The 19,197-nt window shown below is 42.7% G+C and overlaps 2 protein-coding genes across 2 annotated transcripts; one reads left to right on the forward strand and one right to left on the reverse strand.

Annotated features, from left to right (window-relative positions):
* Window positions 1-4,383: 4,383 nt before the first annotated feature.
* On the forward strand, window positions 4,384-16,285 carry LOC105702668. Its single transcript, XM_012430391.1, has 3 exons — window positions 4,384-4,496; window positions 5,026-5,313; window positions 15,505-16,285. The coding sequence occupies exons 1-3, from the start codon at window positions 4,394-4,396 to the stop codon at window positions 15,882-15,884; spliced, it is 771 nt and encodes a 256-aa protein (XP_012285814.1). The 5' UTR covers window positions 4,384-4,393; the 3' UTR covers window positions 15,885-16,285.
* A 1,889-nt stretch (window positions 16,286-18,174) lies between these two features.
* Window positions 18,175-18,736, reverse strand: LOC111674143 (putative uncharacterized protein FLJ37770; the record flags this gene model as incomplete). The annotated part of the gene is made up of 1 exon (XM_023433450.1): window positions 18,175-18,736. A coding segment is annotated over one exon (562 nt), but the record flags the coding sequence as incomplete, so codon positions are not given.
* Between the last annotated feature and the right edge of the window lie 461 nt (window positions 18,737-19,197).

A 19,197-nucleotide genomic window follows, 5' to 3' on the forward strand; every position in this document is an offset into this window, starting at 1 on the left:
ATAAATTATAAGGCTCTCCTGTTACGATCTCGGATCGCACATAGGCCCGCGTAAAATATTGGTTACCTATCAAGGGAAACACGTGTCAAGTTTTATCAACATGTTTATACATATTCGTAAAAAAAATGTTTTAATGCATAGAAACGAGCAGTTCTCTTTGATTTTCAATTTTTCTTTAATTTCGGGATCATCATAGAATGTATTTAGTCCACAATTTACGTTGGACTACTAGGTAGTTGAAAAATACTGATGTGTATATCGTTCATGGTGCACTAAATCGATACTTGATTTGCCGAGTGGGTCCTAAAATACATGCATTAAAAACATGTACTGTTATTCATTAATTTTATTTTTTGTCACCATAATTGAATGATATATCTTCTTAAATTCTTCTCGTCACAGTTAATGGGTTATATAATTTATCGTGTAAATCTTAGGCTTTTATATCCTTCAACTCAAGACCGTTGTAAAAATGCTATCAATGTATATGTCGTATCGATCAAATGAGATTTTTTTGCACAAAGGTAATATTACTGTATAAAAAACGAGAAAATTTATTTTCTGATAATACTGCAGAATGCGCGATTTATATAACGCACTGATCTTCTTATGAACATCGCGTCCCCGTATTTCGATCGATTTTTCATGTCCTTGTAGGTCTTACGTTATATTCCTTCTATGTATTTTTCATGTTCTTTGCTTTATTCGAACCCGCTCACTTGTGAATATCTATGTATGTTATATTTCCCAAATGCATCACCTAATATATAATGAAAATAATAGCTTCCATGTTTTTATTTTGGTTGTTTTCGAACGTCCTTGTAGTGAAGTGTATATCTATTGACTGTCTTTGTAGTGTCGAGTACAGTAATGTATTGTCCCTGTACAAACGCTTTTATTATTTAATGCTCTTTTTTAAATGAAAAACCAAAAAATTCTTCTCAAGAATATTCAGGATGGGAAAATGTTCTATTATCATCTGAAATTTATCCAGAACACAAAAAATAGGCTTTTACGGTCATTTAATCTTTAAAAATGTCACGTCCTGGAAATGTAGACTCAGTAATAATTTAGATATACATTGTACAATTTTTTAGTCAGACAAAGAAATGATGGATTTCTGAGAATATTGGTTCCTATTCTGTCGTTTAGTAATAAAAATGCGACATCCTTTTTCAAGTCCCGGAAAGGCACGATTCGTGTACATATATATATATTGTGACGTGTCGGAGATACTCGACGCGACATCAATGGCAGATAAGTCAAATCTTGTCACCGCGAGGAATAGTAAACGCGATACCTAGTTCGCGGGGGATATAGAAACAACCACTTGCTCGGCGCGTTAAGAGCGAGCCTCGCGCGCCCACAACACGGGCAAAGTCACGAGGTCGCGAGATGAAACATCGCGATCAAATTGAATCTAACTTCGACATGAGTCACCCCGATTGGAGGAAGTGACCACGGCCTGGACCCCGGCGAATCAAAGGGCGAGGAATTACGAATTCGTCTATGGGTAACCATCGTGTCCAATAAGCACGCCAAAGAACGCAGGCCAGAGTGGGAACCCGATGATATAGTAATAAAGACCATAGATTCCGCGGGTATAAAATGCGTGGATTTTCTCTAATGGAAGTCCTTTCTGATCGTTCTATACCGATCGAAGGAGCCTCTGGACGTGGTAGCATAGCGCTACTCGTCCAAGAAAATATCCTCAAATTGCGACACGCTTGCTAAGCGTGACAGTATTGCACCGATCCCCCTGGCAAGCGGATTAAAAGCTCGAGGAGACGAGGCAATAGGTGCCGGTCCTCACCAGCTGAAAATCTTGCCCTTAGTAGGCACATGGAACTGAGCACTCAGGGAAACACCGACGAAGCGTCCGGTTGGTATCCTCGGAACACCTGCGAACGGCGGACCATTTGACGGATTCCCCTTTCGGGAATTTTCGTCAAACAGAAATTTTGGCGATACAACTCGCTTACCATGAGAAGCGTGACGGCATAGAGCCGTTCCCTTTCCACGCGGTAGCGAGACAGTCCGTGGCCGGTCTCGCGCTCTCACGTCTGCTCCCTCAGCGTGACGTCATCGTGAAGTTCTCCGGGTGTATAGCCGCTTGAGCCGAACCCGGACAGTGGAAAAACATAAAACGAGGACAACGACGTCGGACTCTTGCACCTACCCCTCGGCGTGACGTCATTGCGACGTTCCATGAGTATCTGGCCGCTCGAGACGACTCGCATCCTCCTTCTCAGGCCCAAAGACGGTCTTGCATTCCTGCACCTACTCCTCGGCGTGACGTCATCACGACGTTCTCCGGGTGTTTGACCGCACGGGCAATTCTGTGCCTGACGAAGGAAAACCGGAACCGCGTATACCAGAGACGGACTCGTAACCCCCGTCTAAGCCCCCGGCGTGACGTCATTGCGACGTTCCCCGGGTGACTACAGGTGCAGGGCGACCCAGTCTCTCGGTGCAATGTTCTTCCACACTTACACCCCGAGGGCGTGACGGCATGGCGCCGTTCCCCCTTTGTTAAAGGGTCACGAAAACACATTGCACAAGGTGTGACCGTGGAGCCCACCCACACCAAATCTCAAATAGCATAACGATATCAAAGAACAAAAAGATTCAATTGAAAACCATACTTGACGCAACAGATAGACACACGGAAACCCTTAATAATTTCGAGTCCACTACCGAATCATCCTCAGACGACAGATACACTCAATCTCTGCATTCACTTTTACACGGCTTTCGTTGTTGAAATATGCTTAGAGGCTGAGGCTCTGCCCCATTGAAAGCCCTATCTAGTCTGAGATTGCCAAAAGGAAATCCAGGGTAAGCCAAAACGGCAGATAAAACAACTCCTCGCGACCGCCCGAGTGCGCGACAAGTTCGCATCCACCCCTATCTTGCCGTTCTGCCGTGAACTAATAACATAATAACGTTAACATTTATTAGTCCTTCGAGCCGGATCAGCACATACATGACATATACATTGTTAACACCCGCGAATTAACTGATCGCAAAATTCTTGGCGGTGTACGAAAGTCCGCACGAAATTAAAAAATCGATTGGTCCAGCAACTTTTATTCTTATAAATCTGGAAACCCAGAAGGAGCGAATAAAAATTAGAAATAAAAGCGATTTGATAAATAGTAATGTGTAAGAGACTCAATGCAATCAGAAACTGATTTTGCGAAACCCCCTTCCCCACGAGTTAAATAGGCAAATGAAGTTAAAGTTTCCTGCGAGAAACTTTAAAATCCTTCGGGGAAACAGTTGTAAAACGGGTCCAACGTTGAACGTGAGCCCCTGTACTCTTAATATTATTTCAGCGCAACTCGTGCATGTGCGACGGTACTTGAGAGAGAGTAGGGAGGCTTTTAGAGAGGGAACCGCGAACGCGAACGCGAGCGCGGAGCAACGCGAGATGGCACTTGCATTCTGGCTTCGAAGAGTAGACCACGATATTGTGAGGAGACGCCACATAGGTAACTACTTAAACGTTCGTTCCGGTGTGGGTTCTGATTCCTCGGGGTTGAGAATGGCTCCTCAACTCTCGAGCTCCAATTCGGAACACCGAAACGGAACGGATGATTTTTACATGTTGAGTTTCAGGACCTAACAACTAGTGGGCCTTGCAAAGTCGCCTTACCATACTCTAATTGTTCCTATCCCTCAAAATTATTTCCCACCAATTCCCTTGCGGCTCTGTATTCTGACAAACTCCGATCACCTTTACCGCATATAAACCCTATACCAGTTAATATCCGCGATTGGATAATTTAGTATAAGTCATACTAAACCCCGTAGAGCCTAGCTCCGGGAAGAAATATGGTTTTGCGGCAAAATATAGTTCGCGGACCCATTCTCAGAAATGGTTCGTTAAAAACAAATCATACTTTAAGTTAGGCTGATCAGCCATCCCAATTTCGGCTAAGGTTCTCCAATTCGAATTTCATTAAAGGTACTCTGACTTAATCCTACTAGCTACTGCTAGCCTTCCATTCCAAAACAATTACAGAGGGAAATCGGGAAAGTCGTGTCTAACGGCACGATACAAACTCTAAAATGCTTGAATGTTTATATATGTGATAAGGAAGACGCATGGAGACCACAATATACTATCAAACCGCGAATAAGCTCTACTATTCAAACCCTTGTCAATCTTGCACTAACGTTGAGCTAATTCTAGTTCTGAACTAGAGTAAATATCACACCAATTGATTATTTTTGTAAGAGTATTCAACCCCTACGGCAATTTAACATTTACTCCAGTCGTTAACAAGTTTAAACTCCATTAACGTAAAGAAAATGATAATAACAAAGTAATCAGAATAATGTTTTGTCATCAGGTATATTCTGCGGCGGTTACCACTATAGTTTAAAGATGTACACCTATGAAAGAGTTCGTGCCCGAAATTTCGCTAGAACCTGGGGATTTGTTCAATGTTCGCAGGCTATACCAATCGCTATTGGTGTTCCGATATCAGGTAAACGACCTCAAAACAGGTAAACTTTCGAATGTTCTCTTGCGATTTTTTGTATCCTGATTAAATTCATTCTTGTTTAATTGTAATTGAATCTAACGAAACGTTTAGTTAAGCCACGCACGAAAGCATTTTTGACCTTATGCGTATGCTTATTGTAATGAAGTACATCAGTATTTACACTCATATTGGCATGTTGTAGCAAATTGTTCCCTTTTCATTTTTCGAAATGTATGATACATTCTAGAGGGTATAAAAAGCGATTCACATTTGCCTGTTATACGCAGCAATTTTTATGAGTTATTTAAATATTTCATTTTTGTTTTCCTTAGTATGTGCCACATTAATTGTACGAAAAATAAGTTATTATTTAGGAGCTTCGTAAAGAAATAGTTTCCGTAAATAAAGGTACAACTAAGATATATAACGTGATTAATAAATCTATCAGAAATTATCTATGTTGGAAGATTATTTTTTGATAGGCCATTTGTGAAATTAACATCGTTGATTAATTCCATTTAATATGGCTCAGGGTACATGAACGTTGGTTGTGGTGGAAAGGCCGGCTACTACTTCAGCTCAACGTGTGTTCTGGTTGGCAGCTTCACCCTGTTCTTCATTGATCTTCATCGAAGGAATCTCTCTAGACATAAACATACCAGAGCGAATGGGACCAAACATCTGTGCTTATCGGATACTTGTCCTCAAAGAAGGAGATTTTCTTTTAGTCAAGAACCTGAAAACGAAGGAGTAGCTGCTGGAGCTACTGCAGCGGCTCTGGTGCTAGGTGCTGAGCTTGCACCTGGGTCAGGTAATCGAGGTAACAGTTTGTATTGAATTATTCATTCATTTGTTTAATGACCAATTTGTGGGGGAAGAACTCAAAATTAAGGGATTCTTATAAGGAAACAGATGAGGCGAATAGATTGTTATGCCTCTTTCAACAATTATGGGAATTTTCTGACCCAACCACCTACATAATCGACATCGTTGATAGCCACATTTTTATATTGTGCTTATGGAGATGTGGCGGTCAACTGCTTTACATATTGTCGCATGTGGATAATGTGGACTATTTTCTGATTTATATTTGGAACTAAGTTTCATCCGGTAAGGACCACTGTCTCTTACCTGTATTCAGAGATCGGCAAAAGGGTAATATTTAATTAAAGGCTATCTTTTATTACTGAAGTAATCGTGTAATTACGATTTAAAATGTTGTATTAGTCAATTAATCTGTATTCTAAATGAAGAGTTGTTTGATTACTCGATTTATCAGGAAACAGAAGGAGACATTTTCTGACTACTCGGTTAATCAGCAATTAAAATGAAAAATTGCTTGATTACTCGATTAATCAGAAATAGAATAATCACGATTCACATTTTTATCGATTATTCAATTAATCTGTAATCGGCATTTAACATTTTGTAGTAATTGCTCAGTAGGTAATGAAATACAATTTTTTAAAATATACTATCAGTCAGTAATCAATATTGCAATCTGGACACCGCATTTAGTACAATATCCGCATAAGAGATGTATTGTGATGTGTCATTTTGGCGCACCCGTCACAAGGCCGATATTTTGCTATCTTCGATTATTTTGAGTGGCTGGTTCGGTGGTCGGACCCCGTGCCGATGGGAGAGGCTGTCTGTATTTTGAGGAGTATTTAGTCATTGTTTTTCAGCCGTTGTTATTGTAGTAACTAGATATTTAGCGCTAATCCATAAGTTATTTGTACCATTAGTTTTGTAAGACGTTCAGCGGGGTCTGCCAGAACGCGTCTGGTATACCGTAAAGTAGCAAAGTCGGCAGGGAGTTCTTGATAGGGCAGCATGGACGTTTTCCTCGGCTGTTTAGGATCTGCTTCAAAACGTGAAACGGACGTGCGTTTTGGAAACGATGTACGGTATCCGACCAGCCGGGATACAGAAGTTTCGAGCCGAACTGAAGCGAAAAGGTTCGGCAGTTCCAAATTGACGACGACGACGACGATTACGACGGGCATAAGCCATATAAGACGGGAACTCCTTAAAGACGCCGTGTATTCAGTCAGTTTTATTTGTTAATAAACGTTATTTTACCTGTTACCGTTCGAAAAAGACTTACGACACTATCACTCCTTCGCGATTCTAATATCCTTACATTATTTTACGTTTTCCATTATTATTATTGCGATTTAGGTTAGCTATCTTTTGCGTTCTAATGGTCAATGTTTGGTTATAAATTTGTTGCGAGTTTGACTGTCTCTTAGAAATTTTAGAGAAAAGGCGACATCGTATATTGCATTTTGTTTCGAGTTTTATTTAGTCATTGTGTAGCATAGTTGCGTTGATAGGTTCAAGCTGACGGGGAATCGACGATCGAAATGTAGACAGCGGAGCGGTGAAGAAGACGAATTTGTGGAAGAGGAACCACAATGAGCCAGAGGGATGGAGCCACGCGACGCTGGGGGGGGGGGGGTATACGGAATCCACGAGGTGTTGTAGGACCAAATACGCTCCCTTGGGGTCCTCCACTCTCCAGCCCAGGGCTGGACCCTCAATCTGAGCAGAAGAGCGGAATTCCGCATCTGGTGCATGCCGGACCCCACGTTAGGCGCGGAGGGAGGTGCGTGGAAGAAATATGGGCGCATTGCTGCGCCCTGTCGACTGAGGATGGCCGGGGGCGGCGAGGGAGAGGCCTCAGCGACCTCACCTCGCAGGGGTAAGAATTCCTCCCGCGACGATGGACTAACCGAATTCTCCACCTGGGACGACAGGCTTGGATGCGGCCGTGCAGGGACACCCTGGAGGGGAGAATATTTTTCAGACCTGCTGCCTTCACCCGAAGATACGGTCCTGGAGGACCACGACCGCGCGGACAACGGTAATGCTCGGCGCATTGGAATTTGCCGGCGCCGAGTAAAGCGCCCGCATTTGAGAAAGATCGAGAAGTTGAGCGAATCAGCCACCGAAATCCGCTTTGGGCAAGGTGGAAGGGGAATTTCGGATCCAAGGAGCTCGAGGACCTAAGGGGCTCGCTCTCTTTGACCCGGACCACCGAGTTGTCTAGACGTGTATAGTAATTTTGGCTGCTTAAGTTGTGGTTTCTAAGGACTCGTGTCAAAGCTATCTGAGAGGAAGTGGTCAACGAAAACGATGAGGGAGGCCGTCAACATCGTTCCCGTGCAAGATTTGGATTCTAACAAGGATTTAGTTATCTTTTCCGGTTTAGCTTTGCAGATTAAATATTGTAAATATCCGAATTAAGGCGGCGAGGCAAATCGAGCCGAACCGTAGCGTGTCTCCGAGTAGAATTCTTAAGTAGAATTCTTGAATCCGTGTTGAGTGGACTTTTTGGGTGAATTTTGATCGAATTCTTTATAGTGCTATCTTTGAACAAATTTTTGAGTGGAATCCTTATGCGACTTTTGCGGAATTATTCGTCGGGAATTTGGTAGCTATCTGGAGTATCTTGTGTGAATCTCGGCTGAGAGTAGGGCTATCTGGAGCGCCAGGGCATCGAGTAGAACGCGAAGCTACCTAATACCTCCTGGGAATATTTCATTTAAGTAATCGCAGTTTAGTTGAGATTTCAGACAGTGCGTGTTTTGTTGTATTGTCACCGAAAGCTGTATTTAAAGTTTTAGGAAATTTTTAGAGTCGTGTTAAGCTGTCAAGAAGATCGTTTGTACCTTTCCCACACGGGGTTCGCAGTTGAAAAGCCACGTCGGCCGATGCGTCCGGTATGCCCACGTGCTCCGTGCGGGAAACTACCTCCAGTAAACTACAATCGTTACGGCGTCGTGCTATCTTGCCGTTAGTTTGGTTGGATCGATTAGAAATTATTGCGCGTTCCGTGTAATGTCGGGCTTTCTTTGGTATTAATCGGCTAACTCTGGTTATCTTGGTTATTTTGTGTTTCGGTTAATTTAGAATCCGTTTGAGTTACTTCGGTAAATTTGGGTGAGATCGTTATTTTCGCTAAAATCTGAATTTTTTTATCGCGTATGGTTTTTTTTACTATCGGCCAATTAGTGTAATTTCATTTTGTTATTGTCGGGTTCCTAATCATGCAACTTTCATTTATTGATTTTGTTATAACTTGTTCAGTCTGGACAATATATGCTACCTTAGTTGTCTTCTAATAGTTTAGTTTTCTGTCTTTTTCTCGATCCCTCTTAAATCCGGCGTTTAGAAAGAACCCCCCTCTCTCCGCGGTCATTAACGACTTATCTGGGCTAGTTGAGGGCATTTTGTGAGATTAGAGTCGAGGCCGAGATTGCCGGGGTCAAACCGGACTCTAACCTACTCAAAACGCAAAATAACAACCGATTCGATCACCAAAGACAGCGGCGCGATTAACAGACAAAAGAGATGTGACAAGTCTGGGAATTGGGCAAAAGAAAGGAATGCTCGAATTTATTTTAGGAAAAGGAAAGGAGTTTCGCAAGAGGAAGGGGAGCCGCAAAAAAGCTCCGCGCCTTCCTTCGCGATTAAAGATAAGGAAAGGAAGGAGTGGTGAGAGGAATGGGAACCACACAAAAGCTCCGCGCCTTCCTTCACGATTTGAAATAAGGAAAGGAAGGAGTAGTGAGAGGAACGGAAGCCACACAAAAGCACGGCGCCTTCCTTCACGATTAAAAAAAGAAGGATTGAAATTTCGTGAGAGGAAGGGGAGCCACACAAAGGCTCCGCGCCTTCCTCTGCGATTGAGGAGGAGAATAAGGAAAAGCAGAGATAGGAATTTTGTGGGCCCCTCACCAAGTCCTACGCGAACTTATCGTTATTGGGATAAGGAAGAAAGAACAAAAGAAATGGGATTTCGTTTTACTAGGTTTATTAAAAAAGGGGTTTGGGGAATTCACAGATGTGTGTGTGCTTGTGTGTGTATGACCGTGTGTGTGCGCATATTAAATACCTTGGAAGTCTTCCTTGGGAAGCTAGATCTTCGAAGAAACGATTAAAGATAAGGCGGCGAAATGGACTAACTCGTAGTCGTAGTCGAAATTCAAGTTGAAGAAGAAATCGCTCAAGTGATGAGTTGAAAGAGAGATTGAAATCGTTCAAGCACAAGTAAAAGTAGACCGAATGACAAGTGACAAAATGTGCAAGAAGTCCAAATGACAAGTTGAAAACAAGTAACGCTCGCTGCTTAAACGCTGGCTTTTATACAGTTTACACCCCCGACGCTTGAGGCCCAAAATTCGGGTAAGGGTAGAAGTCAAATTCCTATTGGTAAGTTTTAAGATGGTGGGAGTTGGAAAAATTGTTAAATGGGTAAGAGTGGGATTTGGAAGGTTCTAATTGGAAGAGGAGTTGGAAAAAATGGGACTTCGGGGTCGAGTGGGATTTTGGGAGTTTTGGTTGGAGGGTTTGGCTTGGAGTAGGGAAATTTGGGAAAAATGTTGTTAGGAGAGGGAGTTTGACGTTTTCTTTTTTCTAGGAAGATTAAATATTTAGGATTTGAACTGAATTTATGGCCTCGCACGTGCAAGGGTGGTGTCGGCTGTCGCGGGGGTCCCGTTTCCCTATCTTGTACTTTTCGAGACTTAAAGTACCGGGACCCCGCTGTCTTACTCACTATTTCTCAGGGTCGGCGGGTCGCGGGACTGAAACTGGGTGGCCCTTGGCTATTTGGGTTTAAGAAAAAATGACATCTTTATGAGTTCACTAGAGTGGCCTGGGCCTACCGGTCTCAGCCCGATGCGCGAGCCGATGTACGTGCAGGATTTATATATATTTTAATGGAAATATACGTAAATATATATATTTTTATTTATTTATTTATTGTTGCACGCGCAGGAAGCGTTACGCGGGACGTAATAGATGACGTCTTGGTTATATTTAGGTAGCTTTTCTCATTTCCGAAAACATGACTCTATTCGGAGACAGCAGCTTCGCGCTTTTATTGAAATTTGAATTTACTCTACGCTAGGCAGCCCCTCGCACTTAACACGTAGACCTACAGTACGCACCGGCCCACATGGCTCTTCGACTGCGAACCCCATGTGGGAGAGGTAAGAAATATCGTCCAGACAGCTTATGAACTTCCTAAAACTTCAACGATGGCTTTTCCAACCACAAGGTAGCAGGCTCCTCGCGGTCTAATATTTTTCTACGCAAAACGGCTTCTTAAATGTTATTCCCGGAAGGTAATACGTAGCTTGATTCCTATGGTATGGCACATTCTAGATAGCCTTAATCATGATCAAAATTCCCACAAAAAAAACTCAAAGGTAACTGTTTCTTTTCCGGCGAATAATTCATGTAAACCTTTTCATAAGACGTCTACTTACAATTAGAGTTCTACTCAACGGTTAGGTTGTACGCGCCACGCCGTCCCAATTCGGAAATCACGCATTACTTCGCGAAACTAAAGGAGAAACTAAATCCCTGTTAGGATCAAACCTCGCATGGGAACGGCATCAACAGCCTTTTCTCGTCGCTGCTCCTGATTACTTCTTAAAATTACTTCTAAGGCAGTTTGGCCCACTCAACTAGGCAGCACCAAATTTTTCCGAGTGTAGACAGCTCGGTAGTCCAGCTCGAAGACAACGAGCCTTCTAGGTCCTCGAGTTCTTTTGGTCTGAAATTTCCCCCTCGAACTGGGTCCATAAAGTTTTCAACAGCCAATTAGACGAATTCACCGATCTTCTTCAAATGCGGGATTTTCGTTTAACGCCGGCTATTTCCAACGCTCCGAGCCTTGCTGCCGACCACGCAGCTCTCGTCTAGTAGGGCCGTGCTTTCGGGATGAAGCAGCAGTTCCGGACTCCTTTTCTCCCCCACGGTGATTTTGCCCAGCCGTATTCCCGCCTTCCGTCCCAGGTGGAGTCGAGGAGACTTCCGCCCCAGGAAGAGCAATTGTTCTTACGAGGGGAGTTCACCGACTCCTCCCTCGTTGCACCTGGCCATCTTCGTTCAACAGTGCGCGACGGTGGGCCGGCGTATCGCCCGTGCACCTCCCTCCGTTTCTAACGTGGAGTTCCGCAACGGTCCCGTGGTATAGAGTTTGAGGCAGACGCCCCTGCAAGGCGGGAGCGCCGTGCCAAAAAAAGCCCTCCCTCGGATCGCCATGTTGGGAAACGCAGACACTTCCGAGCTCCTAAGGGTGTGGCAGAGCCGACCGGGCTGACCGCGGGGTGTCCACGAGGACAGGGCTCGTGGATGTGAAGAGGAAGTCCCGAAGCACCGGTGGCATCGTGAGACCTGGACGGATGGGAGTCCCGACTTGGCGTCGGAGCTCCGTTGAGCAGCTGGAGCAGGGCCCGCGGTCGGTATGAGGACCTCGCGGGGGGCGAACACCCCGAAAGCGAATTCGAGGTCTCTCTATTGGACTTCCGCGACACTCCGTAACCCCGCGGGGTCTGGAAGGAACCGTGCGCGGCTACGGGGGGGGGGGGGACTTCGGCGAGGTATCGTCGCGACCCGACTTCTCAGTCTGCGTCGAGCCCGCACTCGAGTTTTGACCAGTTGTTGAGCGTCTGTTCGGGATTTCTGAAATTGTAGTAAAAGGTCCATTTCGGTCTCGCGTTCGTGGTTGAGTAAGTAACGTGCTGTACGTGGGTGCATCGAAAGTCTGCGTGGAGACGGCCGAATCCACCCCGAAGCGATGCCTGGGGAAGACGACCGAGGCTGGGCGCCTAAGGAAGGTTGCGCGAAAAGGGGCAGGTAGCGAGGCCTGAAGGCGGTAAAGTCGCGGCTGTTCTGGGGTCCGACCTGGCCGTTAAGGGCTTTCGCATCCTCATATTTGCGCGTGGAGGAGTGTAGGGCTCCTCGAGCGAGGGACGGTAGCATGAGCAGTGTCTGGCCTTTGTAACCTAAGTTTTGTTTTATTAAATCTACTACCGGTTTAGCACGACGCGCTTCTTTTATTTTAGTTTCCTTTGCTCCCTGTCTAACCCCGCAGTGATCAGAAGCTACACCTTCTCCGACTAGCAGGGAGCTAGCCGGTCGGAAAGGGAAAGGCAGAAAATACCGAGTCATGCGATAAATCCCGACTGGCGCCCTTTGAGGATCGGGGAAGTGATTCCGCTACGCGATTCGAATTTCGGTCATAGATTGGCCCAAGTTTGCCGGAGAAGTATCGATCCTGCAGATCGTATTTGCGAGCACAGAATTGCCGTTGCATATCTCAGGGTCCAGCTCCAGGTTGGGCAGTGGAGGGCCCCACAGCTGGCATCGCCGACCCTAGTCCTTGCGGGCTCTGCATCTTCTCTTTCCTGTGTCGCGTGGCTCGATCCTGCCGTCTCTGTTGCGGGTCCTGTTCCTCGACAACGTCCTCTTCACCGCTTCGTTATTTACCTCTTTGTTAATCGTCGCGTACCCGCCGGTTTAAAACCTAACTACGCCTAACTTAAACTATATAGACAAAGGTTCTAACGAGAAGCCTAGACGGAAACACAAAACTTTGTTGTCCATTATCTCAATATCTACGACACAGCATGATTCGTACCTTAAATGTAAATGCTGATCATACCTAAAGTTGAAACGATAACTGATAACCGAATCGCAATAGATAACCTTAAAGACGCCAAATAATAATCCATTTTTCGTTGTTTTTAATCTTGAAAAGACAATTCATTAATTTTGCTCAAAATAAAGACAGCCTCTCCCATCGGCACGGGGTCTGACCACCGAGCCAATCACTCAAAATTATACCAAAACAGCGCGATTATCGTCCTTGTAACGCGTGCACCAATATACCACGTCACGAAACCTATGTAAGTCGCTTACAGAAGATAATTATATATTCATTTTTTATTATATTTCTTGACATGTACTACATAATCATTCGTATTTGGGGCGTCACAAGTTACACATCACAGCTGATATTAATTCACTTTTATGCAGACACTTTTGACGAATTATTCCATTCCAATAATGTTCACAGGGATAAGATAAACGAACCCATCATGGAAAATGTGATCAGATACATACAACATAGTCAACTTCAGTCGTTCGTTCGTATAAAATTGATCAGAAAATTTCACTTCTTGATTACTGATTAATTGAGTAATTAGAAAATTCTTCCTTCTGATTACTGGTAAATCGAGATGTAGCGGTTGAAATAAATGAAGTTAGACAAAGCGTTACACTCGATGAGAAAGCAGAAAGACATTAACTTCATTTACAAATGGTTACTACGGTAACAAAACAAGCCACGCTCTCGAGCGAGTGGAGGTATCATTCTGTGGGAAATATATGGGGTGTAACAATTATAACGCGCGAGGTGTGTCCCTATTCGGTTAACGCGGAACCTTACGATAAAATTAGGATCAGGATCAAACATGTTGCCCGTCTCGTCTTAATGGACGACGTGAATTTCCTGGATCGTATACACTATTAAATTGAACCGCTTGCCATGACGAACTATGGGGAGGAGCGTATCATAAAATCTTGAGCGGTAAATAACTAAGACACCAATGAGATATACAAGCATCACGTAATCACGGGACTTAAAAGGTCGTTTGATTTGCCACGTGAGGCGAGTCCGGTTCCATTGGCAGAGGACAAATCTTGGAGATCGGCCTTTGTAAGGTAGAGGTCACCGTGTGTCACGGTGTCGACCCGTACTTGTCCGTTCTTCCCTGGATGAGTGCTGAAGATGCGGCCAAAGAGCCATCTGGTTGGAGGAAAACGTTCGTAAGGGCGATGAGATCACCAGGGTCACCACTCAATGGGGATATGGGTCTTGAGTTCAAACAAGCCTCGATCTGGGCTAGCACCGTGCTTAACTCTTCATATGTTAACGTGCTTTCACCTATAATTCGTTTGAGGTGATATTTTGTGCATTTCACTCCAGCCTCCCAAAATCCGCCGAAGTGAGGCGATGTAAGCGGGATGAATTTTCAATGTGTGACATCGTTGGCTAACAGAGCGGAGAGGTACTGCCAATCCGTTCATGCAGTTTTGGGTCTTGATTGTAGCTCTGCGTCAGCACCCTTAAAGATCGTTCCATTACCACTTTAGTGTTCGGAGCATAGTCCTTAACGAAACGTGAAACGTTTAAAGGCTGCTAAAGACGCAGCGGTAGTGTAGTCACTACCTGTTTCTAAATGGATGGCTGCGAGGTTTGTCCCCATTCGGTTATCGCGAAACCTCACGGAAAAGTAGGATCAGTTTCAAACACGAGAAAACAGAAAATATCCCTTTCTGATTACTGTTTAATCAAGAAATCAGACATTTTTTCCGTCGTATTACTGATTAATCGACTAATTAATTAGTTTTTATTTGATTACCTATTATTTGAGCCAGGTCATTTGAGTGAAAAATAATATTGAAGATATTTCAAATGCGATGGCCTATAATGACAGTTTATTTCTCTAAATGAGAATCGTTTCTTCGGCACTGTTTGCTGACGGTGGTTTTGTAAACTAAAATAGCTTACATCGTCATGTAAAATATAGCTACTATATTAATATTTAAATGCTCCTAATTTTCAATACAGATTTTGCAATTAAATAATGTTTATTATGATGCATGTACTTTTATTTCGCTTAAAGAGCGTAAACTTCAAAAGAGAATTAATGAATGCAACCGAGAACGAGTAATTCAGAATTAAATTAAGTAAAAGCGATGTCTTGAAAAAGAAATTGTTGCAAGGAACGAAGTCGAACCCACGCATCGTTGATCATCTATTTGTGGTTACATAATTCCATTCACATATTCAAAGTGCATTTTAGGCACGTATATTGCAAATTGTCAACACCTATATTATTATCGGTGTTGCCAACCTGATCAGTATCATGTTTTAAGGAATTAATTTTTTGGGATCAACAATGACGTATTTAATGAATAACTTAGATGGTAATTTATTTCTTTGTGAACACTTCCGAACAACTTTAAAATTGGCATGGTAGATTAATGATCATTTACTATGACCAAGAGATCATATTAACGTATAAATGATTTATTCTATTTACCAAATTAAAGTATTCTATGAATAATTTATTATCATCGAAAACACTAAAGGAATTATCATATTATTGTACTCTATTCAGTGATACATCACCGTTTATTTCAGGCGAAATTATAGATGCACTTGGAATGGATAAACCTGAATTGACTTGCATTTCTGAAGAAGGCATCGCTGATATGGATTTACCGGACAATCTTCTTGATGACCTTGACTATATTGGCGACTGTATCACTTCATGTAATAAGGTTGAAAACTATTTGATGCTCTCCGAATTTGAGAACAACCTTATTGCTGAGATGCCGATAATTCTGGATCGAAGAGGTCGCAGATGGTCCTTAGCAAGATCAAAAGGTCCAAGTTCCGGTAGTCAAGGCGGCATCAGCCAAGCACCTCCCGAAGAGGAAGAATCAAAACCAAAATGGCGATTAATGACCGCCCCGCCAAATAACAGAGTTATTACGGTCATCGATGAAGCTAGCTCGTAATGATTACAGCGTCTGTAAATATGACTATATTTATTTATGTTAATTTATTTTAGCGTTAACAGTGTTCACACATTGACATATGTGAGCATAACTTGTAAAATCGAAGGAAAAGAAAATAAGAATGCTGGAATGTGGACGCTTTGTTATCTTCAAGACTCATACGAAACTTCATTCAGCGAAAGTATAAAGAATCTTGTACGTAGTTGGAGTCAAATGATAACGGAAAAAAGCAGTGGCGTTAAAACGAACGCCCCGACTAAAATGAATCTACACCGTGAATCCGTTTCATTCTTACTTTGTCGAGGACAATAATGCTTTCCTTCGTTTCGTTTGCATACATCGAAAATAATCTTGTCACTTGCATAACGAATACTTTTGCATTTGACTTGATAAAACCGATAAGGTAGAAGCTATTTATTCATTTAATTTAAAATTTTCGAAGAAAATGTTACATTTGTAACTGACACAAAACGTGTGAGATTCTAAACTGTTCAAGAATGAATATTATTTGTAGCAAACCATACATCACGTGCTATATAAATTATTGAAGGATTCACTAAACTAACGATCAATTCTTTTCTTTAATGAGTATTTTGTACTAGTATATTGATTCTTGTTGTACATAATGTAACAGTAAGTGCTTCGCAACATGACGGGGTTACCATTCATCACGCGCTTATTTTTTGAAGGGTGGTAGATATGGATGGGTTGCCATACTAGTACTCATAAATATGAGCTCGTGCCAAATGGCAACCCATCGTACTACGAAATATTAATTTTCGCACTTCAAATACGTGACGGGCACACAGTCATGTAAGACTTTTGTAATAAACAGAAATCCATTCATAAACGCAAAATGATAAAAATCATGCGTTGAATCAGATTTCAAATTTTTTTCCGCACTACCGATATATGTTATAATTATGAATGGCTTATTCCGATACTCTTTTCCCTTTAAGATTTAAAGTATAATCCAATGTTGATTTCGCGATAAATGTGTTAAAGCCAACACTAAAAATGAAATTACCACCTACAATTTGTAATATTTTAGTCTTCTCGTATTATCGAACAGATGAAAGTCTAAAGGAGGTTATTGAATGATTCCTTGCATATTTATTATATTATCGCGTACTGCACAAATTATTACGAAATATTGTATGGATTGTAACTAATTATGTTAAATATTTTTCATGTGATGGAATGGAAACAATGTTCCGTCCAATAAGGGAAATGTGACAGAAGGGTACAGATTTTGCAATTCCTTGAACTTTTTACTTAATATTTTGTTATGAAACATTTATGACACATTTAGAAATCATCTATACTACAGTAAACTTGTTAAGTCTCAACAACTAAACATTGTCAATAGGAAAATATGTAAGGATCATTTAAATAAAATATAATTCGTAAGTATGAGTTAACAAAAGAATTCATTACTAAACATACTATATGTAGTAAGAAAACATTTCCAAATATCCGCTGCCGACCTTATTCATTCATATATATGTTGAAGAGCATAAAAGCTAAGAGACGCGTATTTTCAAGAAACTTGATAAAGTTTTGAGCCGATTACATTTGAATGAGAAACTCGTAGTGTGGAATGATGAATGAAACGCGCTTTGCGCGTTTAGGCGTTAGCGAGATGCTACCGAAGACTTGACGCCAATGATCCAAATTTCAGAAGTGGGGGAAATAGAAATCTGTCCCTTCCAATATCATAGAAAAAGAAACGAACATTTGACTGACTCAAAAAATATAGAAAATAATCAGGAATTTTTTTTAATTTACCCGACTCCTATCGTTAGTATGTACGAGGCATGTCCGGAAAGTAATGCAATTTTTTTTAACCAATAGATTTATTCTAGATATCGTTACAAAAGTTTTATATTCTTCGAAGTAATTCCCTTGGGCATCTAAACACTTTTCCCAGCGGCTCTGCCATGCACGGTACGCGTTCTCGAAAGCTTCAATGGGGACCTCGGCAAGGGTCTTCGTCACGGCGCCTTGGACGTCGTCAATCGACCCAAAACGGATTCCTTTCAGGGCGGTCTTGATCCTTGGGAAGAGAAAGAAGTCGGCCGGAGCCATGTCCGGACTGTAGGGGGGTTGTGGCAGCGTTGCCAAGTTGTACTTCGCCAAGTACTCACGGACGCCCAGAGCGGTGTAGCTTGGAGCGTTGTCATGGTGGAGTTCCTAGGTAGTGGCGATCTCCTTTCTCACTCGGACGACCCTTTTTCGCAGTTTTTCCAGTACATCGACGTAGTAGGCAGCGTTGACCTTGAGGAACGAACTATTTGTGAACCACACCTTTGGCGTCAAAAGAGACAATCAACATCGTTTTCATTTTCGACTTGCTCATTCTTGCTTTTTTCGGTTTTGGGGATCCCAAGGTGTGCCACTTGCAGCTTTGACGTTTTGTTTCTGGGTCGTACTCGAAACACAATGTTTTACCCCCGGTAATGACATTATCCAAGAAAGAAGGCTCAATTTTCACGCATTCGAGAAGTTCAGTCGCGACAGTCACCCGTAATTCTTCTGATCGTCCGTTAAAAGCTTGGGAACCAGCTTGGGCACGCACCTTCCTCATGTGCAATTTATCGGTCACTAGTTCATGTACAATTGTTTTGGGAATGTTGAGAGTTTCCGCAATCATCTGGACACTCAACCAACGGTCAGAATTTAACAGATCGCGCACACGGGTGAAATTGTCGTCGGTTGTGCTGGTTGACGGCCGTCCAGCGTGGGGGTCGTCAACCACCTCTTCCCGGCCTTCCTTAAACTCTTTCAACCACCGCGAAACTTGCGAATACGATAGAGCGCTATCTCCGAAAGCTTGCACAATTGGTCGGTCTCTGCAAGAGATTTGTTCAGTTCAACAAAACTTTATCGCGTAACGTTGCTCGAGTGACGATTCCATCGCGTTTCGTAACACAGGCACTAGACAAGGGTGCGCGGAGACAGTGATCTTGACGCCCCAATTGCTCGGAGCAGATTGGCAAAGGAATTGCTTTGAACCTGAGAGTCCCCCCCACCTAATCCAACCGGTCGGAATTCTCTGCGGCCACTTTAAGGGGATGTGAAAGGCGTCTCTGAGGGGTCAAATCGTTTATAAAAGCTTTCTCCGAACTGGGTGAACCGAATCGTTTCAAATTTTAGTACATGAATACGGAAACCCTAATGATGGTCCTGAAACTCGCGAAATTTCATTTTTCATAAAAAAATTTATTAACTTATCATGGACTAGAACCAACGTCGCATATTTTCGATATTTTCACGCCTTTTGAAGGCCTAGAATCAAAAATGAAGAGTTTCA

This window comes from Orussus abietinus, unplaced genomic scaffold, assembly GCF_000612105.2.
Source record: "Orussus abietinus isolate OABI.00-Male unplaced genomic scaffold, Oabi_2.0 scaffold755, whole genome shotgun sequence".
Lineage (NCBI taxonomy): Eukaryota > Metazoa > Arthropoda > Insecta > Hymenoptera > Orussidae > Orussus > Orussus abietinus.